The 22,725-nt window shown below is 42.4% G+C and overlaps 1 protein-coding gene across 1 annotated transcript in view; it reads right to left on the bottom strand.

Moving 5' to 3' along the window:
- LOC138736174 (CUB and sushi domain-containing protein 1-like) overlaps window positions 1-22,725 on the bottom strand; it is a 2,349,200-nt gene that overhangs the window by 140,614 nt on the left and 2,185,861 nt on the right. The window contains exon 57 of the mRNA XM_069885244.1: window positions 4,675-4,848. Within this exon, the coding sequence (XP_069741345.1) occupies window positions 4,675-4,848 (174 nt within the window). The remainder of the gene's footprint in view (window positions 1-4,674; window positions 4,849-22,725) is intronic.

Here is a 22,725-nt window from a genome sequence, read left to right as displayed (position 1 = left end):
CTGCAGCTGATGTGGACATTACCCCTCCATAAATCTTCGTCCGCGAAGCCAAGCCAAATCAAATCAATCAATTCATCATGGTTAATTGTATCTAGGGCAGCCCAGCTATCCAATGGCTCAGAATCACAGCTCCAGTTGTTCAGAACAGCGAGGAACAGCACCACCTTACTGTGTGATCAGTGAAGAGGCTTCAGAATTAAGACAACCCCCTGATTCACTGGAAGAGCTTACCATGAAGATTTTCCTGATAATTATTGAAGTTATCAAGGCAACATGTTGACTCGTAATTCTCCAAGATGGTAGTTTCTAATTGCTAAAGGAGTCAGGATTTCTACTTCCAAGCAGCAATAATTGATTATGTTGCTCAATGCTTCATGTGGGGAACATCGTTGTTATGTAGATCATGGACATCGTCGTTAGTGAGACACGATTACAGCCCCAGCGACCCATGTTCAAATTTTCCGCTGTCTGTTTCGAATTTACCCTTTCTCCCCTTCTCCCTGTGTCCGTCTTGGTTCCTTCCTACATTCCAGAGATGTAGAGTATTTGTAGGTTAATGGGACGTAATTAGGTGATATGGGCTCGTGGGCCTTGAGGGAAAATCTTGCTTGACAATTCTTGGAGGAAGTGACAACCAGGCAGGATAAGAGAGATGCAGTGGATGTTGTGCGTTTGGATTTTCAGAAGGCGTTTGACAAGGTGCTGCACACACATCTATTTAACAAGAGAAGACCCCATGTTATAAGAGGAAACATATTAGCATGGGTAGAGCATTGCCGGGTTGACAGGAAGCAGCGAGTTGGAATACAGGGATCATATTCGGATTGGCTGCCAATTGGTAGAGGCCGCTGCTTTTCATGTTATATTTTAATGATTTGGATTATGGAATGAACTGCTTTGTGGCCCAAATCTGCTGATAATGTGAAGGTAGGTGGAGGTGCAGGTAGTGTAGAGGCTGCAGAAGGGGCTTAGATAGATTAGGAGAAGTGGCAAATGAAATTTAATCCCAGAACACGTACAGTCAGGCATTTTGGTAGAAAAGAATAAATGGGCAGGGTATTTTTAAAATGGGGTGAAAAATCAAAATTCTCAGAGGCAAAGGGACCTGGAAGTCCTCGCGCAAGACATCCTGAAGGTAAACTTGCAGGTTGAGTCGGTGGCAGGGAAGGCAAATGCAATGCCGGCGTTCATTTGAAGAGGAATAGAATACACTGTAAGAGCCGGGAAGTGATGTTGAGGTTCTATAAAGCTCTGGTGAGATCTGTTTGGGAGAATTGCGAGCAGTTTTGGGCTCCTTATTTGAGAAAGGATGTGCTGCCATTGGAGAGGGTGATTCCAGGAATGAACGGGTTATCAGATCAGGAGCATTTGGCAACTTGGCCTGTAATTGTTGGAATTTAGGAAAATGGGGTCGGGGGGGTGGGGTGGTCCTCACTGAAACATTTCAAATGTTGAAAAGGAATGGACTGACTAGATGTTGAAAGTTATTTCTCATGGTGGGAGCGTCCGAGACAAGATGGCAGATCTTCAGGATTGAAGGGTGTCCATTTATAACAGAAATGCGAGGGAATTTCTTCAACCAGAGGTGGGGGGGGGGTGGGGGGGAGAATTGAAATTTGTTGTCACTGGAGGTTGTGGAGGCCGGATCATTAGGTGTATTGAAAACAGAGATTGATAGGTTCTTGATTAGCCAGGCCATCAAAGGTATGGGGAAAAGGCTGGGCCATGGGACTGAGTGGGGAAATGGATCAACTCATGATTAAATGGTGGGGAAGACTCAATGGGCTGAATGGCCTATTTCTGCTCCTGTGCATTATGGTCTTCTAGTGGTGTTTCTCTAAATGTTTTTTCTCGGCACCACCTGAAACGTTGACCATCTATCACCTTCCACAGGTGGTTCCAGACCCAATGATTCCTCCTGCATTTTGACGCCGCTCCTGTTTTCCGGCATCTGCAGCCTCTCTAGTTTGGCTACATTAATATTTGGTTTGGTCTCTTGTGCTAAAATCTGCTTCTAATGGGGCAAAGCATTTATTTCAAGCTCAACAAATATGGTTCACTTTTAGATGCACTTGCTCATGCAGGAACATGACATCTTATTTTGTTGATCCAGGCTTTCCTGAACCCTGCCTGAAGAACACACCTTTAGCGCAGATCAATGGACGAAAGTGCCTACAAAGAATCAGCTGATTTTCTGGTCTTGATTTTCCTGTGGTGATGTTTCAGCCAATCAAGTGGTTCTTGCAGGGAACCTGCAGGTTTCAGTGACTGTGATATAATCAAGAGCCAAATGATGATGAAATGTCCCAATCGACTCGAGACTAGACAAACATATGTTTTTTTTAGTATTTCACAGAGACTAGTAATGATTGAACTTGAAAGATGGGATTCAAATAGAAGGGAAAGATCCTAAATAAACATGAATTAAATTTAGAGACACAGGCCATAAAGAGGCCGTTCTGGCCTTTGAGCCCAAATACATCAATTAATCTTCAAACACCATCTGTCTTTGGTATGTGGGAGGTAACCAAAGCATCTGGAAGCCCACGTGGTCATGGGAAGAACATGCAAACTCCTTATGGACAGCACTGAATTCAAATCTGGCTCTCTAGCACTGTAATAATGCTGCGCTCACCAGTTTCCTAACCATGTAATTTTAATTTAAAACACAAAACAATCTTGGATAGATCATTCAGATAGAATTCGACATTATTCTCCAGCCCAGAGGAGAGGTCCTTGAGAAATATGAGCAATTGAGGTGCAACTCATTCATCAAATCAATTATTTTTTTGTTGAGTACATCTTTTTTTAGTCATACATCATGTTAACAGGCCATTTCAGTCAACGAGCCAGTGCCAACCAATTTACATGCAATTAACCTACAACTCCTGATACATTTTGAATGGCGGGAGGAAACTGGAGTCCCTGGGGAAAACCCATGCAGAGACGGGGAGAATGTACAAACTTCTTACAGACAGGCCAGATTCTAAATCCACTCCTGATCACTGACGCCGTAAACAGCATCACACTAACCACTCCGCCCATTGACAAAGGATGCCACAGCAACTGTGGCCAGGCAATGAACTCCGCCACCTCAGTATTCAGGAACAGATTTTCTTCTTGATCACTACTAATTCCTTGAACCTCTCCAAATTGACGTGACTACCTATTCCAGAACCACTAAAGATCTGCCTGTTCCATCGTAACATCACATTTTTTTTCCAAATGTTTCCTCCAGTGTCACCTCCGCGTTAACAATGGTTTTTGTCTCAGCAGTCCGTCTTTGATTCTGTGCACTGACATGGTCACTTGTTCTGATACAAATGCATGTTGCTCTAATAAGTCTGTCACACATGTTCACCAGCTCATCTATAGGCACTTGTTTTGCAGTTTCGGCAAATTCCTCTTCATCACACTCACCTGGATGCAGAACAAGTTCAGCTATTTCACCATCGGGCAGTGAATGAACGATAAAAACGTCTTCAATTTCTTCCAGCTTACCGGCAGACGCTGAAGGTTTTTTTTGGCATATGTAAGGAGATCAGACAACATTTTTTAATCCCTTGACACAAAGAATCCTTCAATTTCACCAGTGTCGTATTCATCATCAAGGTACATCGTTGCAGGCCATAGATTATGCCAGGCATGTACAACTGTGTCTTTAGTCACTTTGTTCCAAGTGTTGGCAAAGAATGGTAAACTCCTTTTGGAAGCCCGCCACACCCTAGCCTCTGTTCACTGCTGACAGCATGCTGTACAAAGAAAATGTTTTTATATTCACTCTTCAGCGATCTAAGGATAACTAAGGGTAAAATCTCGACCTTGCAGCTGTATCTTGGACCAGTGCACGAGAGCGCCGTTGATTAAAAATGGCGCTAACCACATGCCACTTGAGCACGGTGATGAAAAAAAAATTCAACTCTTTTTCAAATTGTGATGTCATGTCACACCTGAAGAAACGTTGGGATGTTTAGAATTCCGGTTGATTGGTTTCCGCTTAATCGGAAGTATACTATCAATGACGATGAGAATGCGACAATGAGCAGTGAGAATGCTGAACAACTGAAGGAACGGCTCACATTAACCATCGGAGACTCTCATTAGTATAAAACAAGGTTTACTTTTAATGATATAATACATGTCCTGCACATGTAGTGTTTGCCTATAGTGTATGTGTGTCATGCCCGATTATGTCTTGCTGTGTGTTTTGCATGGAGGATTAGAGAACACTGTTTTGTCCTGTTGTGCCTGTGCAAACAGATGACAATAAACTTGCCTTGACTTGAATATCATGGACTGAAAATTAAACAGAGAGCAAAACCTCCAAGTTTTCTCACTTTTCTGATCTCAGACCTGATGTTTTCTACTCTCTCCATAGAGGCTGGCTGATCTGCTGAATATTTTCAACATCTGGCAGTTTTTTTGCTGTCTCATAATTTCACTTCAACTTTCTGTGCAGAGAAGTGACTGAGAATCGACAGGGTTTTCAGTGAAATTTCCCCCCTGGCCACCCACTTCATAACCCTTCAAGTTGGCAGTAGAAAATTCTTATTTTTCTCTGTCTGGGCTGGACTAAACCATGTCCATACGTAACCAAAAGCTGGCATTCCAATACACTTCCTTCGAGATAAAGTCATCTCGTTCAGTATGCTGTGAAATATATTATAATGGTACCTGAGCAATGCGGGAGAGAGCCGCTCCAATAACCATCCTCTTGACAAATGCGAGTACCATTTCCAATTACAGTTCGAGATTCCTTGCAAGAGTAGTGAACTGTCGACCCAAAGGTAAATTTGTCTCCAAAAAGCTTGCCATTCACTGGAACTCCAGGGTGACTGCATGAAATAGCTGGAAAATAAAACCACCTTCATCAGTGCCAAAACAACTCCATCTCATACAAAGAGAAATCTCTAATACTACCACTGTAAGGCATGTTGCAAGCAGCAAGGGAAAATGTCATCTTCAACACCTGAAAATGCTATTTGACTGAACAAATAGCTGACCTTTGACGTCACCACTACCAGTGCTTCCAGAGGTTATTTAAAATTATGCCAGTCAAATTAAACCTAAATTATGCACAGTATATGAACTATTAAACCCTAAATGCAAATTGGTTTCAATGGCAAAATGCTTCAGAGCTGTTATTGATATTGTAACGATATGCAGGAAGTAATAAGCTGAGCAAAGCAGACGTTCAAGAAAATGGTTGATGTAGCGGTTAGCGCAATGCCTTTACGGCACCAGCGATCAGGACCTATCAGGGTACGAATCCCACGCTGTCTGTAAGGAGTTTGTACATTCTCCCTGTCTCTACATGGATTATTTCAAGAGGGCCAGTTTCCTCTCACTGGGGGAGTAGGTTAATGGGGTGTAATTTGGGCAGCAAGGCTCATGGGCCGAAACGGTCTGTTACTGTGCCGTATGTTTAAATTTAAATTTTAAAAAATTTGAAACATTCAAAGCTTCATTGAATTTCCGACTTGTTTTCATTGCCAAAGAATAAGACATAGAGATCAAAGGCATTCAACAATCTGGAAATCATATTAAATATTATGCTTGCAACACTTGCCAAATGATGTCATTCATTGTCTCTCAACAAAAATAAAGACACAAAACGAGGGCCCCAAAAAAACGCAACAATTGGGAATGAGTTGAATTGGGAATGAATTGCGGCGTTTATCACGAGATAACAGGCTTTCCTTTCAATGTTCGATCCATTGTTTCACTCAAAGAATGGCTTGCACTTGGGAAGGAATAAAATGCAAACAATGTTGCTTCTGCAGCTTTTTGCATCCTGCAGGTCCGTTTAAACTCAAAGTGGTGGTCGTGTCTGAAGACCAGAACAGTGCAAGGTTAATTATTCTCTCCCATTGGGGAGTTTACTCCTGTCCTGTCCTTGGGTATGTAACTTGTCAGTAGCTGTTTCAATGGTTTCACCAAGTTGTACAGTGGTATGAAGATTAAAGTATCATAACTTATGCATCAGGCAATATGAAAGTGTGAGAGTAAAACTCTGGAGTTAGCGAGTCCATTTAATTTAATTTGCAAGAAGAAGCTGTGATTCCAGTAGAGTGCAAATTTTAATTTGAAATGATACTCTGTGGTAAGGGTGAATAAATGCTTAATACTTCCGGGAAGGACTTATCAAGCAGATAAAGCCAAATTGTTCATGATAGCCATGAAATTAAACACCAGCACAAGAATTATTACCAGGCAGCACAGTTGGCGTGTCAGTTAGCGCAACGCTGCTATAGCGCCAGCAATTGGGACAGGGCTTCGAATCCTGTGCTGTCTGTCATGAGTTAGCACATTTTCCCTGTGTCTGTGTGGGTTTTCCCCTGGGGGCTCCAGTTTCCTCCCACTGTTCAAAACATTCTGGCGGTGGTGGTCAATGGGGTGTAAATCGGGTGGTGGCACGGGCCAAAGTGGCCCTCTTACTGTGATGTATGTGTAAAAAAAATTAAGAATGGAAGACTCTAATGAGACAAAGAACATTGCTGCATGAGAAACTGAGGAGATAAATCACCGAGGAGTTTTGCTAAAGAGATTATAAGGTTAAATACACATTCAAATAGATTTCTGAAGCAAGGAAATTGATAAGGGGCATTGAGATTTATCCAGAAAGAATACAGGTACTGGGTATGAATAAGGGTTAGAAAAGTGAGACTGAAACCAATCAAAAGAGCTTAAGAGTCAATGTTGAATAGATAGAAGATGGGACTCAAACATCACTGAAGGGTTGATGAGAGGGAGGTTAAATGAGATCTCTAAGAAGGGATTTAAATGCCTGGCGAGAGTGAGATTCAGACCTATCAGGAAAATATCAATGGCCACAGTAAGAAGGAAAGAGACATTGCAATATGTCAGAAGTAAATATAATTGGACCAAACCTGTCCTGTCTACACAATGTTTTGAGCATGGTGAAAAATTCTACTTTCTGTACTGCCCCCAAAGTCAGGGAAGTAAAGTCCACAACAGTCTGCAATGCCAACCTTTATCCAATGTAAACTTAATAGTTGTGGTCATTAGATAACACTGAATTATTCAATGTTTTTTTCCATAAACTAAAACACATCATGTTCAGAATTAACAGAAAAATATGATTTGGGAAATATGATAAATCCTTTCACAGATGCAGTTCCTCAGGCTCGAACTACAAGTTTTCCCCGGCAGATCGCATGTGACTGAACCAGACAATTTGCAAACTTGATACAGGTTTTGACACAGGCTTCCAGTAGTTAAACTACTTGGCTAAAATGTTTGACTTCCTTCTTCATAACATTGTCCATCTCCATCCTTAACAAACTTGTACCTTTGTCACCTCTGATTTCCAATGATTTCCTGGCTGGCATCACAGCGAATTCCTCAGAGGCTACCTTCCACCTGACCCTACTTCCTCATCACCCTCCTCCAGCACAATAAAGCTGTAATTTCACGACAAGTAATTTGGTCAGAAGGGTTTGGTGTTCCATAATCCCATTCTGACCATGCTGTTTCTCCACCACAAGAGGCATACAAAGTTGTGAGGGTCTAGGTAGAGTAACGCAAGCAGGCTTTTTCCACTGAGACCAGGTGAGACATAAGATGGAGAAATTGGGAACATTGGGGTGGGAGGGGGAACTTCTTCATGCAGAGAGCAATGAGAGTGTGGAACTCATATTGACATTTGAGAAAAATTTAGATAGGTACATGGATAGGAGGGGTATAGAGGGTCATGGTCCGTGTGTAACCCAGACTAGATGGGCCAAAGGGCCCATTTCTGCGCTGCAGTGTTCTGTGGTTCTATCTGTTCAATTCCTGGAGTCTTCCTCCCATCTCTTTTGACCATCCATTCAATAAGATCTTAATCCAGTGCTTCTCAACCTTTTCTTTTCCACTCACGGACCACTTTAAGAGATCCCTATGCCATCGGTGCTCTGTGATTAGTAAGGGATGGCTTAAGCTGGGTTGTGGGTGGGAAGGGAAGGTTGAGAATCATTGCTCTCGACCCAATTGTTACTGAAATATTTTGCTTGAGAAAAATTGTCATTGGCCCATTTCCTTTGGAGTTCTGAAACCATGCACATAACGAGTTAATGTGATACAATTAAAAGAGTGCTTTTCAAACTTTTTCTTTCCACCCACATCCCACCATAAGCCATCCCTTAATAATCACAGAGCACCGATGGCATAGGGTATGTTAGTGGAAAGAAAAAGTTTGAGAACCACTGTCTTAACCTCTGTGTTTGCCTCCTTAAACATCTTCACTCTTTCTCCTTCTTTAAGATATTTCCTAAAACTTATCTTTTTTTTTAACCAAACTTTGGTTATCTGCCCAAATAATTAAAAATCTCTCTGAATAATAAAGCAGTTTGCCTAGAAAATCCTCATGTGAAATGCTTTGCAAAGGTTTTTTCACGGAGGATACAAATACAAATATTACTCTCCTAAAGGAGCTCCGGGATGTGTTTATTTAGAACAAAAACTTTTCTTTGCCTGCTATCCAGGCAAGTCAACTCAAACAGCAGGTAGTGTAATATTGATACATAAACACACAAATAAACAACAGTGTCGAGAGTGGTGTTCCAAGAAATCAAACAGTGCAGGGGATAGAACAGAGGATGGTGTAGAGGATGGAGAAATGTGGCTAAAAACGGGCAAGCATTTATTTTTGCCATTGAGAGATTAATTTATGTCCGATAACAGCCGGAATTAAACCGATCTTGAATGTGCATGTTTGTATTTGAAGCACATGCAGGGGAGCAATGCTGCTGGAGCTCACCGGAAGTGTTCCATCACCTCAGGGGGTAGCTTTGGGCACTTCAGGGGGCAGCAGCACCTTAGGGGACAGCTCCAAGCACCTCAGGAGGCAGCTTCAGGTGCCTCGGGGGCAGCTTCAGGCACCTCTGGGAGCTGTTCCAGCACCTTAGGGGGCTGTTCCAGCACCTTAGGGGGCAGCTCCGGACACCTCAGGGGGCTGATCCAGCACCTTAGGGCAGCTCCGGACACCCCCTAGTCGCCGTTTTTGGTGGGCTCCGACACCTAAAAAATTAGTTCTGCTTCCCTGATTGTAGGGGGTGAGTAGGGAGTGTGACTGTAGTCAGATGTGCCCTTTACTATGTTAGCAGCTTTCCAAAGACAGTGGGAGGTATAGTCGAGGTCAAGGGTAACCAAATATCATGCATCCTTTTCACTAAAACCAGCTTCAGGACTCGTTGTTTGAAGGGCTCCAACCACAATATTACCTTGAAACAGTTTGCAAAAGTGCTGGGGAATCTCAGCAATTCATGCAGCGTCCAGAAGAAGTGAAAGGCAGATGGCATTTTGGTCCTGAGCCCTTCATCAGTCACAGGCAGACGCCTGAATAAAAAAATTGGGGGTTGGCCGAGGAGAAGAGGAGGAGCACAGGCTAACTGGTTAAAGGTGGATGCACGTAGGAAGGTCGAAGCTGAGATAGGGGAGAGGCATAGAGGTGACAGGAGAAGGAAGGGAAGGGTGCGGTTTTGGAGGAAAGGAGACCAGGGGTTAGGGAAGTGAGAGATCATGGGAGGAATAACAGAAACTGGAGGTCTGCCTCCATTCCTTCAGTTTTCTACCCCCTTCCCTTCCTTTTCTTGTCAGGTTCTGAACCCTCTGCCCTCAGTTGTAGGAGCAGACAGGGAGATCATTTGATTGAGCACCTTCGCTCTGTCTGCTGCAGCAGCAAGGACCTCCTCATGGCCAGCACTTCAATTCCACACCCCAATGCAGCTTCAGAGGATGTGGGAGCATAGGAGGTGAATCCACAGAGACTCAATGCCTTGGAGGGGATTCTCTTCTGCTTCTCAGGAGAACGTTGTTTTGTCCTCTACCGGCACCACCTACGGCTCCTAGAACGCTTCACCAGCGTTGTCTCCGCTCCATCCTCAACATCCATTGGAGCGCTCACACCCCTAACGTCGAGGTACTCAAGATGGCAGAGGTCGACAGCATCGAGTCCACGCTGCTGAAGATCCAGCTGCGCTGGATGGGTCACGTCTCCAGAATGGAGGACCATCGCCTTCCCAAGATCGTATTATATGGCGAGCTCTCCACTGGCCACCGTGACAGAGGTGCACCAAAGAAAAGGTACAAGGACTGCCTAAAGAAATCTCTTGGTGCCTGCCACATTGACCTCCGCCAGTGGGCTGATAACGCCTCAAACCGTGCATCTTGGCGCCTCACAGTTTGGCGGGCAGCAGCCTCCTTTGAAGAAGACCGCAGAGCCCACCTCACTGACAAAAGGCAAAGGAGGAAAAACCCAACACCCAACCCCAACCAACCAATTTTCCCTTGCAACCGCTGCAATCGTGTCTGCCTGTCCCGCATCGGACTGGTCAGCCACAAACGAGCCTGCAGCTGACGTGGACTTTTTACCCCCTCCATAAATCTTCGTCCGCGAAGCCAAGCCAAAGAAGAAAGAAGACTTGTTCAATCAGATGACAATAAAGACTTGATCCTTTCTCTTCTTGGTTAGGGCTATAGACGACACTTTCTAGGTTCTAGTAGTTCCTGATTTCAAAATGGCTCCATCTTCAAGGAGACATGGGGACGATATTCCAAAATACTATCTTATTAATCCACTAAACCAAACTTTGTCAATGCAGCTTGATGTAGTTTAATTCATTGATAAAACAGATAAACATCTTCCATAACATTTCATTAAGATTTTCATAACAATGAATGAACAAAGCATTCGGCTCGATTTAAAGAAATAATAATATTCAACTTTAAAAGAGATATACAAGAAGAAATAAGATGAATTCAAAGAAAATGATCTCGAACTCACATTCCCTTCCTAGTTCGTCGAAGAATGAGATGCAACCTCTCAGTCTGCGCGGATATTATGACATATGATGTCACAATCACTATGGTAACACTACAAACAATACTTCTTCTTAAAGAGATATGCACAAAAATTTACTAAGAATCAAAAACACAAGGTTTTAACCTTTACAGGAGCATCAATTGGTTACATCTATTTTTGTGTCGATGGTCAGCAAAAGTTGACAAATTCTATGTATTGATTGGATGACAATAAGGGAATCTTGAAATATTGAAGTTAATACCTGTTGTTCTTGGCTGATATAAAAAACAATTGTGAGTGATTTGATTTTTAATTCGTAAAAATATGTTAAACTCTCCCAATGTTTTTACTAATCTAATCTCTGCCTGGATTCTCTTCCACTTGACTTGACAATGACATAGAAATAAGAAGAGAGGAGCTGTACCACACTGAATGACAGTTACTAATGCAAAATCAAGCAAGAGTGAATTTTTCAGTGTTTAGAAATGACATATTTACTCTGTTTATCTATTGCACTCCCAAATGTGAATCCAAGCTGAGCCCAAAAATATCAACAAACAAAAAATAAAGCAACTCACACCTGGAAACAAACAGGTTAAATTGAATTTTACTGGATGAACAAAGTGATGCCCAAGTTACTAATTGGAGACCAGCTCTCATGGCTTTGAGGTAGAAATAACCAGTTTCAGGGCTGAATCCTTTGGCGCGATTTGTATTGAATTCCAGAGTCAAATACGACTTACGCTTTCAAAAAATTGGCCCTTTCGCCCCTGTTGGTAATCAGTAAGGTAATAAATGCCTGCCAAGGGAAATAAGTGAGAAATAAATGAATGTTATAATTGAAATTGGATGATGCAGGCTTGCTACAGCTGGGAGAAATTGAATGTCCATCATGATGTAGGAGGTGGAATTGAAGCCTTGATCTTCTCAAAGTTACGGGTGGCATAAAAAATTAGGGAGTTTGCAAAAAGGGTCTTTCCCCAGACAAATTAGAGGGTCAGTATCTCTTTTTAGTAAAAGTTTGCTATGTCAAATTTACAGTGATGGATCACAAAAGATCAGCCTAATCGGCAGCCTCATTTATGGAAATCTTCGCATCTCGGCTTCAAAAGAAAACAACAAAAAAAATCCAGGTCTGGCAAACGACTTGGGTTTTCTTTGCAGTATTTGTTGCTTTTTATTGAATTTTAAATGAAAAAAATACTTGAGTTTGTGGCATCCACGTTTATTTTGAGCCAACATGGAGCAAGGAAAATTGATTATCTCTCAAATGGATGGGACACTGGTTTGGGGGTGGTCTGGTTCAATACATATAAATTACAGTGTTGCCATCGTTTACCTTTTTTTGCTTTTAATGGCTAATCTCAGCTTTGATCGTAGCTCTTGCTTTTTACATTGAGATCTAATGAGGGCAACCAGATTTCCCCCGATACCAATGGATTAGAATTTAGATTTGCTGCATTGTCAGTATCTTGGTTTTTCATGTTTTGTGAAGAAATAAGGACTTGAGCTATGGAGCGGCGCAGCCCAACAGGTCCTCCAGCCCACTGAGACGAGGCAACCCACCCCTTACATGAATCCCGCGCTATTATTTCCTTCCCGTAGGTCCTCTGGCTCACTTTCACTCAGGAAACGATGTGCAGCAGCCAAACCGCTGGTCTTTGGGATGTGGGAATGAAGACCAGAGTACCCGAGGAAGACCAGCAAGGAGGAGGTGGAAGCTCCACATAGATCAGGCCCTGGGACTGCAAGGGAGTGACCCCTTCAGCTTTATCGGTATGCCACCCAAGCCCATCTGTGCTTTCTTTAAGATTAAAGACATAAAGCATTGAAACAGGCCCTCTGGCCCAACTTGCCCACCAAAATGTCCCACCCACACATTACACCCTGCATGTGGCCCATATCTCTCTAAACCCATCCTATCCTGGTAGCTATCCAATTGTTTTTGAAACATTACCATAGTACCTCTCTCAACCACCTCCCCTGGCAGCCCGTTCCATACACTCACCACAATCCATGTAAAATATAAAGGTTCCCCCTCAGGTTCCTGGTAAATGCCTCCCCCTCAATTTAAATCTATGTCCTATGGTATCGACTGCCCTACCCTGGACAAATGATTCTCTTCTTTCCCTGGGGCATGGCTGAAAGGTAGTCTGCATCCTTATTTTTAATTTTCTTCAATTACACAGCTGCTTTCGCCAGAATACTAATACACAAGCTGTTGGAGGAACTCAATGGGTTGAACAGGATCGGTTCCACATCCCCCCTTGGGGCCCTACCGTTTACTGTGTATGCCATGTCCTGGTTTAACTTCCCAAAATGCATCACTTTGCACTTATCTGAGCTGAATTCCATCTTCCCTTCCTTCCTTGGGCCACGTTCTAAGCTTCTGTTGTGATCGTGGACATCTTCTATCACAGTCCACCACACCAGGCCACAAATGTTGGGGTCATCTGAAAACCCGCCAATCACGTCACCTACTTTATCAGCCAGATTGTCACTGCCTGAAGCAAACAACGGGGAGTAGGTGATAATTCCTACAGCACATCATCAAAATGGCAGCACTGGTGAATCTGCTGGTAATGGGCAGCATTGGCGCTGGTACAGACCCAGAATACTACTGCACGGCCATCCTACCCAAAGACTGATGGCTCAATATCAAGGATCCGGGAGGGGGGGGGGGGGGGTCCAAGCCCATGCTCACCAGCTCAGGCTATGAGGGATGCAGGCTCTACGGGCTAGTGGACCAGCGCAGGGTACCCGAACAGTAGTTCACCCCCCAAACCTGGGAAGGAGAAGTCTTGGAGAGGACCAAAAGGGAGGTGGATGCTGAAGGACTCACACGAGGCCATGGGCTACTGGAGACCAGCTCGTGGGCACAAAGGACCAGGATCCAATAAGGTACCAAATAGCCTTAGGCTTCCTGATCTTATTAGAATTGCAAACTACGGGCTGGGGTGGTGGGGGGGAGAGGGAAGAGGTGGTGGGTAACATGTATTCCTGGAGCTTGGATTCACGACTCTCATTTGTGACTCTTTGTGGCCTTGATAGGACCTCTAGACCGGTGGCACCTTTTTGTGTCTTTACGGGCAAACTAAGGAAAATAAATTTAGTGTGCATGACAATAAAGGAATTTTGAATCTTAAAGACCTCCAATCTGAATTTTTAAAAACCCTCCGATTCCTTCCACGTTAATTTTGTTTCCAATTTGGCCAGCTCACCCTGGATCCCTTGTCAAGTAGAGCCTGCCATGTAGGATGTTGTCAAAGGTGTAACTGAAGTACATGTAAGCAACACCTGTTCTCATTGTTCCTCTTAGTCACCTCTTCAAAAACCTCAATTTACATTGTGAGACACAATTTTCCACTTGCAAGCCTATGCCAACTCTTCCGAATCACTTCTCGTCTTTTCAAAAACAGATAGATCCTGTCTATCGGGATCCCTGACAGTAACCTATTGATGTTAGCTTCATCAGCCTGAGGCTCCCTGCCTTCTCCTTGCAGCTCTTCTGAATGCAGGAGCAACATTCTTCAGCCTCCAACCTTCTGGCACCACACTCACATTTCAGGAAAAATCTTTGATCAAATAGCTGTGATTTCTTCCCTTACTTCCCAGAATTTCCTGGGATACACTTGGTCAGGCCCCAGAGACATATCGGTCTTTATATACTTCAATACTGCCAACACCTCTTCTTTCTTAATATCTATGCATCACTGTTCTCTTCCCTGAATTCCCAAGCTTCCATAAATTTCAAAGTGTAGATTTATTGTCACATACAACCCTGAGATTCTTTATCCTGGGGGCCAGGCTGAATTTCTACTTATTAGAAGTGCAAAAAAAATTCAAGAAAAAGATACATATTCAAAAGAGAGAAATGTAATCAAAGAAAGAAATGTAAACAAACTGACAGCAATACAGAAAAAAATAGTAATATATAATATGCAAAGAAAGAATCCTTAAATGGGTCCCTGATTGAGTTTGTCATTGAGGAGTCTGATGGTGGAGGGGCAGCAGCTGTTTCTGAACCTGGGGGTGCAAGTCTTGTGGCACCGAGACCTCTTTCCTGACGGCAGCAGCGAGACCAGAGTGTGTGCTGGGTGGTGTGGGTCCTTGATGATGGCTGCTGCTCTCCGACGGCAGCGTTCCCTGTCGATGATGGTGGGGAGAGTTTTGCCTGTGATGTACTGGGCTGTGTCCATTACCTTTTCCACAGTAAATTCTGAGGTGAGATTTTAAATCTCACCTTTTTTTTGCAGCTCCATATATCGACAATTTCTCTGATCTTTATGGGACTGATTCCTCCTCCCATTACATTTTGCTCTAAATATACAAAGAATATTTAAGGACTCTCTTTTACTTTATCATCCAATGATATCTCACGTTGCCTTCCCACCCCCATGATTTCTTTCTTCAGTCTATACTCTCTATTCCTCAATGGATTTGCTTGATTCCCTTTTCTGGACCAGAGCTTCCCCTGTCAACTTGGTCTTCCCTTAATTCTGCCAGTCGTACCCTTCACTCATCTAGAACATGACCTAATTTGCAAAAACCTCCCACTCGCTAGATGCCCCCTTATGTGCTGACATGGGTAGCACTGATGTCATCGCGGTTAGCAGAATGGTGTTACAGCGCCAGTGACCCAGGTTCAAATCTGCCACTATTTGTAAGGAGTTTTCATGTTCAGTCCGTGATCTGCATAGTTATTTTTTCCTGGGTGACCTAGTTTCCTGCCACCCTCCAAAACATACAGGGTTGGTAGGTCAATTGGGTGGTACACGTTTCATGGGCTAGAATAACCTTCTGATGTGCTAGATGGTTAAAAATAAATCTCATCCAATTAACCTTCCCAAGTTCCTATCCAATTTATGACTTGAATTGGTAGATCATTTCTCTGTTTTTCCAGAGCTATCTTGAAACCATTCGAATGATGGCCACTGGTCCCAATGTAGCACTTCATCCAATTGTCCAGCCTCAACTGAGTGCAGAATGTATCCCCTTCTCTCACCAGGCCATCTGCACAGTGCTTCAGAAAACTTCCCTAGACACATTGTGCAAATTCAGTCTCATCTCATCTCTTAGCATGAAGGCAGTCCCAGTCAAATCAGGTTAATTAATATCACCGACTACTAGAACCCTGTTATTTGACAGCTGTCTGCGACTGTCCTATGTAGTTGCTCCTCTTATTCTCACAGTCTATTGGGGATCCTATGGTACAACTCCTAAGTGGTTGTCCATGTCCTATTTAGTTCTACCCACATAACTTCACTGGAAAACAGCCCCAGGAATGTTCTCTCCAAGCAATGTTATGATGTTCTCTCAAATCAAAAACATAACTGCCCCTCCTCTTGCAGCACCTTCACACTGGAAGCATCTGTACCCTAGGATATTGAGCTGCCTTTCCTGCCCATCTCTCAACCATGTTTCTGTAATAGCCAAAATATCATAATCATATTGACCTATCCATGCCCTGAGATCATCTGTGTTCCTCAGTCAAGCTTCATGCATTAAAATAAATACAGTTTAAACCATCAAATATTTTCTTCTCTGTCTGATCGAATGACCTGCTCACTTCAACTTCCATATTTTCCTCAATTTTCTCATCTACCACACCACTGCATCAGGTTGCATCTCCCTTCCAGATGAATCCAGGCCAGCTCCAGCAAATCCCTCAAGCAAGATAGTGGTCCCCTTCCAGTTCAGAGCTACCCATCCTGATCACCACTGCCCAGAAAAGATCCCAATTGGTCAAGAATCTGAATCCCTCTTTCTTGCGCTGATCCTAAGCCACTCATTCATTTCCTAACCTTTCTGTTCCGACCCTCACTCATACGAGTCACCAGGAATAATCCAGGTATTATGACCCAGAATTCCTTCTCCTTTTTCAAAATTTATTTATAGTATCTCCATACATTCATTTCAAATTGACTTAGTATAATTTTACATAATAGATACTAAATAATTTTCAAATTTTCACCCCCCCCACCTCCCCTAACCCTTTAGGAAACCACCTTGTGGTGGTTAATTCCCAAAAACCCAAATGGGTGTGGTATAAACCACAAGTGGCATATGACTTTCGGGAGCAGAAGTACCACTCCCTCCCCCCCACCCAGGCAGACAAAATACACGTATAAACCGAAAAATCATCATTTCTTATATCCATAAAACCCCGGTCCATCAATTTAACCAATCTTATTCATAAACTCTTTTTTTTGAAAATCCAAACTTGATATTAAATTTTGCACCCTTTCCACTCTCCCAACACTGAGTTAAACATTGTTTACAATCAATAAAAGTTTTTTTTTAAATTTTTTTTTCAAGTCTTCCTGAATTTCATCCACTGAATTAAAACACCTCTGAACATCCCAGTTCAACACCGAATCTTCCATTCTTCTCAGTCTCAAGTTGAATTTGTAGCTTACTTTCAAAAAAAGTTTTTTTTCAAATCTTTTAAAATTTTCTTGAACATAATTCCTTCGGTCTTGATCTTCTAAAACATCAATGTTATTCATAAGTTCTTTCTTCTGTGTTTCCCAATTTAATACCAAATTTTCCACTTTGTCAATCTTCTCAATGTTAAGTTGAAATTATTGTTTATTTTCAAGAAAAACTTATTCAAAATTTTTATCTCTTCTTGGACATTGCTCCTTCGACTTTAATTTTATAAATCATCAATCTTGTTCATAGTTTCTTTCTACTGAATTTCCAAATTTAATAATAAAGTTTCCGTTTTTTCCAATTTTCTCAATATTAAACTGATCTTGTTGTTTAGTTTAAAAAAAACCTTTTCAAAACTATTAAAATCTGTTTGCAATGTATGCATACTCACAGATAATAAATTCACTCTTCCAATATTCCATCCAAAAAAAAAATCACTGATAAACCTTATTGCAGGTCAAGGAGTTCCATATATATGTTTATCTTCAGAAAATATTTCAAATATTTCAAATCAACATTCGTCGCTATCTTTCAAAAAGGAGTCCAAAATCAACTTTAATAAGTTCTGTTCTTGAGAAAATTCCAGCACCAACTCCGGCTCTGTCTGGGCAAATAGGTCAAATTTCTTCCAAAGTCAAAGAATGTAATTTTGTTCTGTATTTATAGATAATAAATTCATCCTTCCGATATTCCATCCAAAAAAAATCACTAATAAACTTTAATGTTATCTGGATTTTTAAAACTCATAGGCAACCAATGCCAATTACTGCAATTTATCTTCATAAAACATTTCAAATCAATATTCATCACCATCTTTCAAAGGGGTGTCCAAGGCCAGCTTATCCGACAGTCCAATTAATGAGCTCCGTTCTTAAGAAAATTCCAGCCTTGACTCCGTGGTTCTGTCTGGGCAAGTAGGCCGAGTTTCTTCCAAAGTCGGAGAGTGTAGTTTTGTTCTGTATTTGAACTCTATTTTCCTTAATCTTTGTTGCCATTTTAAACATCTTTCAGAGGGGTGTCCAAGGCCAGCTTATCCGACAGTCCAATTAATGAGCTCCGTTCTTAAGAAAATTCCAGCCTTGACTCCGTGGTTCTGTCTGGGCAAGTAGGCCGAGTTTCTTCCAAAGTCGGAGAGTGTAGTTTTGTTCTGTATTTGAACTCTATTTTCCTTAATCTTTGTTGCCATTTTAAACTAAAAACAATTGATAAACAAAACAAAGACTTTTAACAGAAAATAAATATTCTTAAAACGGGTATTTATATAACTGCCTGGGGGAGACCGGGAATGCACGTCCGCTCCCTACGCCATCTTGCCACGCCCCAGAATTCCTTCTCCTTAATATTCGGCAGGACCTCATCCTTTCTCTACCCATGACATTAGTACAAATGTGAGCAATAACTCACACTCCTCTTCGAGAAGGTTCTGCCTTGGTCAGAGATATGAGACCCTGGAACCCGAAAGGCGACATACAATCCTGGAATCACATACACAATGTCCTGTCTGTCCCCCTAACTCCAGCTCTCCTTCACCCCCCTCAGCCCCCGCTGTGCTTCAGAGACCGACAAACATTCCTGAACGTGTATAAGCATATTTGACTTTGATGTTCAGGATTGCTTTGGGACCTGTCAAAATATTAAAAATAGCACTAAGAATTTCACAGCTAATGGAAGACACACAAGCACAGGTGGTGGGATAACTGGCCACAAATCTGCCCCTTGTGTAGGGGAAAATGAAACATCTGGAGGAAATTGACAGAAATCAGGGAAGAATAAATTGAGTTGAAGATAAGCCTGTGGGTTGAGGTCAGCAAAGAATTAATGGGCTGCAGGGTGGACTTTGTGCTGGGTGACTTTCTGAATCATCAATTCTGAGTTAAAAGCAATCAAAAACTCTACTTACTTATTAACAGCTCCTAATATTCCATCTGGGCACTTTCTAATCAGATACCATTAACATCACCTTCTCCAGTTTCCATTAGCCCAATGTGGTGAAACCTCTATTGTATATATTTGCCATATGTAAATATCATGACCTTTCCAGGGTGACCCTGCTCTCTCTGACCAGCTCGTGACTCCTCCCCTTTCTTCCCCGTAAAGGCTGTCATGCCACAAGCCCTGCCCCCAGTTCGAGTCTGGGTCAGTGTGAGCGACCAACACAGGAATGATGTCCATCTCTTGCAAATAAAAGCCTGCAGTCTCGGCAACTTCAGCCTTTGTGTAATGGATCGTGCATCATCCCTTCCCTCTCTCTCTCTTACCCTATCCTTCTGTCTTTTCTCCAGCTCCCCACACTTTCCCTCTCCTTTCAGAGCACTACCCCCTTTCCCCCATCACTTCAACCTTTTTCTCTTCTACTCTCCCACCGATATCCACCTATGGCCACTTGCCTATTGGACTGTGCTCCTCCCCCTCCCTCTCTCCTCCACCCCAACCATTTGATCATACTTTGATGAAGGGGCCAGAAGTAAAGGTTACCCTTTACCTCCTATAGACCTGCTGATCTGCTGAGTCTCTCCAGCACTTTTGTGTTTTTCTTTACTTACTTATTGCCTGACAACTGATTTCTCCCCATTAATAGGAATTGTGTCCCCAAACTTGAGCCAAACTAAATGTGGCTCAAGCCATGTGGGCAGTTCCCCCAGCCCAAATTGGCAAGCCTGCAAAAGTTCCCGCTCCCCTGTGCGTCTCCAAGTAGGGTCCACTGAAGCAGGCCAAGGGCGGCCAGCACCTCAGATGGCTGTGCAAATGATGCAATTACTCTCTTAATCCCATTACAACAAAGGAACGCACCAAAGCCACATCATTAATGCTGGCATTGCCCAGAAACTTGTTGCACAGCCACATTTCATTAGTTTAATGAAATGGCTATCAATGGAAGCACAAAGGTTACAGTTGTGTGATGTTTCTTTTCTTAATCTTCATCCCATAGGCTATTTGTCTCTGTCAATACACTGGCTTGGCAATGTTATAAGTGGAAAAATAAGAGCACTGTCCCAAGAGGTTCAGTGATCTCTGTGGAGTGGAGGTCTTCTATCCCAAGGTCATTAGCTGTCGGGACTCAGTTTAAAGGGATCCCAGGAGACACTGTGTTGAAAAAAAAATCCTCCGAGACAGCAAATCAGTGAGCAAAATATGTAATTTTTTTAAAACCTGACATTGCACGGCAGAACATGAGATAAAGCTGCAAATATGAGATTAAGCCTGAAATGAAAGCAAAACAAACAAACATTTAATGGTGGCAGAGTTGGTGTAGCACCAGCGACCCGGGGTTCAATTCTGCTGCGAACTGTAAGGAGTTTATAGGTTCTCCTTGTGCCTGTGTGGGTTCCCTCTAGATTTCCTGATTCCCTCCCATGTCCTCAAGACACCTGCGGTTCATTGGTCACGCAGGATCAATTGAGCATTATGATCTGTTGCCAACACCGCATCTCCGAATTTAAATGTAAAAATGTAATATTTAATTGTTTTAAATTTAAGGGATTCTGAAATAACCCTTCAAAGGAATAACCATCCACAATGGTAAAATTAAATTGGTAGAGCCAGGGAGATTGTTTTGCGACAGTTATGCACAGGAGAATAATTAAAATCTATGCAGCAGTGGAAAACTTTTTGGGGGGAGCATTTGTCAATGAAAATATTTCCAAAGTAACTCCAGCAGAAAATCCACCTCATTGCACAGTTTTAAATGGGCTCCCATTTCTCTCCACTCAGCACAATCAAGAAGCCAAACTTTCCGCTTTTGTTTTATTTGTACCTCTTTGATGACTTTTCCAACAATAATCCCAAACGCATTCCTTGTGCAAAGAGCAAGGAGGAAATGAAAAGATAAAAATTCCCCAACAATCAGCCAATTGGAAGCCAACTTATCAGGGTGAAGATTTGGACACAAGCGACTGCAGATGCTGGATCAAACTGCCTGGAGGAACTCAACAGGTCAAGCATCATCTGTGGAGGCAGAGGGATGATTAATGTTTTAAGTTGAGACCCTACAATCAGGACTGACACAGAAGAGGGAAGAGGCAAGAGGGAAAATAGCTATTTACCCTCTGCATTCTCAGTTCTGATAGAGGGTTGTGTCCAGAAACATTGACAGCCCATCTGCCTCCATGGATGATGGGCAAAGAGAAGATTTATTGAGATTCCAAGCCTAGAATATTTTAATTATGAGTGATGGTTGGATAAACTGGGGTTTCATCTGAAATTATGAGGCTTCCCTATAAAGTAGCAAGTAACGCAATTCCAGTGCACTAGCACTGGTACCTGCATCCAGCAATGTTTGGCGTGGGTAGCTATTTTGAGGCACAATTTATATTCTTGAGGAATGGCTTCATCTGCTACAAATACTTCACAATAGCCCAAGTAGACTGGACCTGAAGCTTTCTTGAAAGTTAAAAAAAAATCACTAGATGCAATTGTGAATTTCCCATGCTGTGTGTTGAGTGAAATATCTGCACAAATACACAGGTTGATAGTACATAGTTAAAAGACTACATCCATTTTCATGCAACTAGATTGGAAGATACTTTGTTTCAGAAATACAAAGACAATGGAGATTTTACTGCAGTTAAATATTAGGTTCAACACTAAAGAGAAATGTTACACATGTAATTGGATTCAAGAAAGTAGTGAGGAATGGCAGCTGGAATTTGGAAAACACTCTACAACAGGGTTGACACAAACTTATGCCTGAATGCCCTGCCATGAGAATGTGCCCTGGCTTCGGGGGCTGGAAGTATTCTTCACAGGAGATGCAATGTGTCTTAAGAAACATCTAATGAAGATAAAGCAATAGCTCAACTGTGACAAGTCATTTAATGAAGTGGGCAAAGTGAATGCTGCATCATTAATATCCGTCAGCAGTAAAGGAGGCTGCAGGCATGAGAAACATTGACAATTGAAACATTATTCATTTAGTTTATTTATTAGATATCCCAACGCAATCCGCAAAAACCTTCAGCAAGTCATTTTGAACTCTATGTCAGTTGAGGACTTGTTGAACGGTCAGCAAGTTAGAGGCAGCGCATTGCCCTGGAGATTTAATCTCACTCTGATGCTCTTTCTGAATGCAAATCTGCATATGTTTGTTTGCATAATTAAAGTTCCATTGACCCATCAGTTGGCTGCAAGGTGTTAAGTTTAAAGTTCAATTTTATTTCTCACACCTCACCAATGGCAATGAAAGGGTTTTTCTGTGAGCAGTCCTACATGTTATCTCCAACATTCACATAGCCATACAAAGAGGACAAGTTGCAGTGTATAGAGTTACAATGAGAAGTCAAATCAACTTGCACCAAGCAAGGATGGCTTGAGAGCACTGATATGGGATCGTTCAGGAGCACGAAGGCTGTCTTCAAGCTTTCACACTCTGTATGCCTTCTCCCTGATGGGAAGAGGGAGAAGGGCATGACCCGAGCGTGATGGTCCTTTTACCATCTTGGCTGCCTTTTCTTGGCAATGCGAGATGCAAATGGAGTCCATGGAGGGGA

Source organism: Narcine bancroftii, chromosome 6 (genome assembly GCF_036971445.1).
Source record: "Narcine bancroftii isolate sNarBan1 chromosome 6, sNarBan1.hap1, whole genome shotgun sequence".
Classification (NCBI taxonomy): domain Eukaryota; kingdom Metazoa; phylum Chordata; class Chondrichthyes; order Torpediniformes; family Narcinidae; genus Narcine; species Narcine bancroftii.
This window is presented reverse-complemented; position numbering and strand designations above follow the sequence as displayed.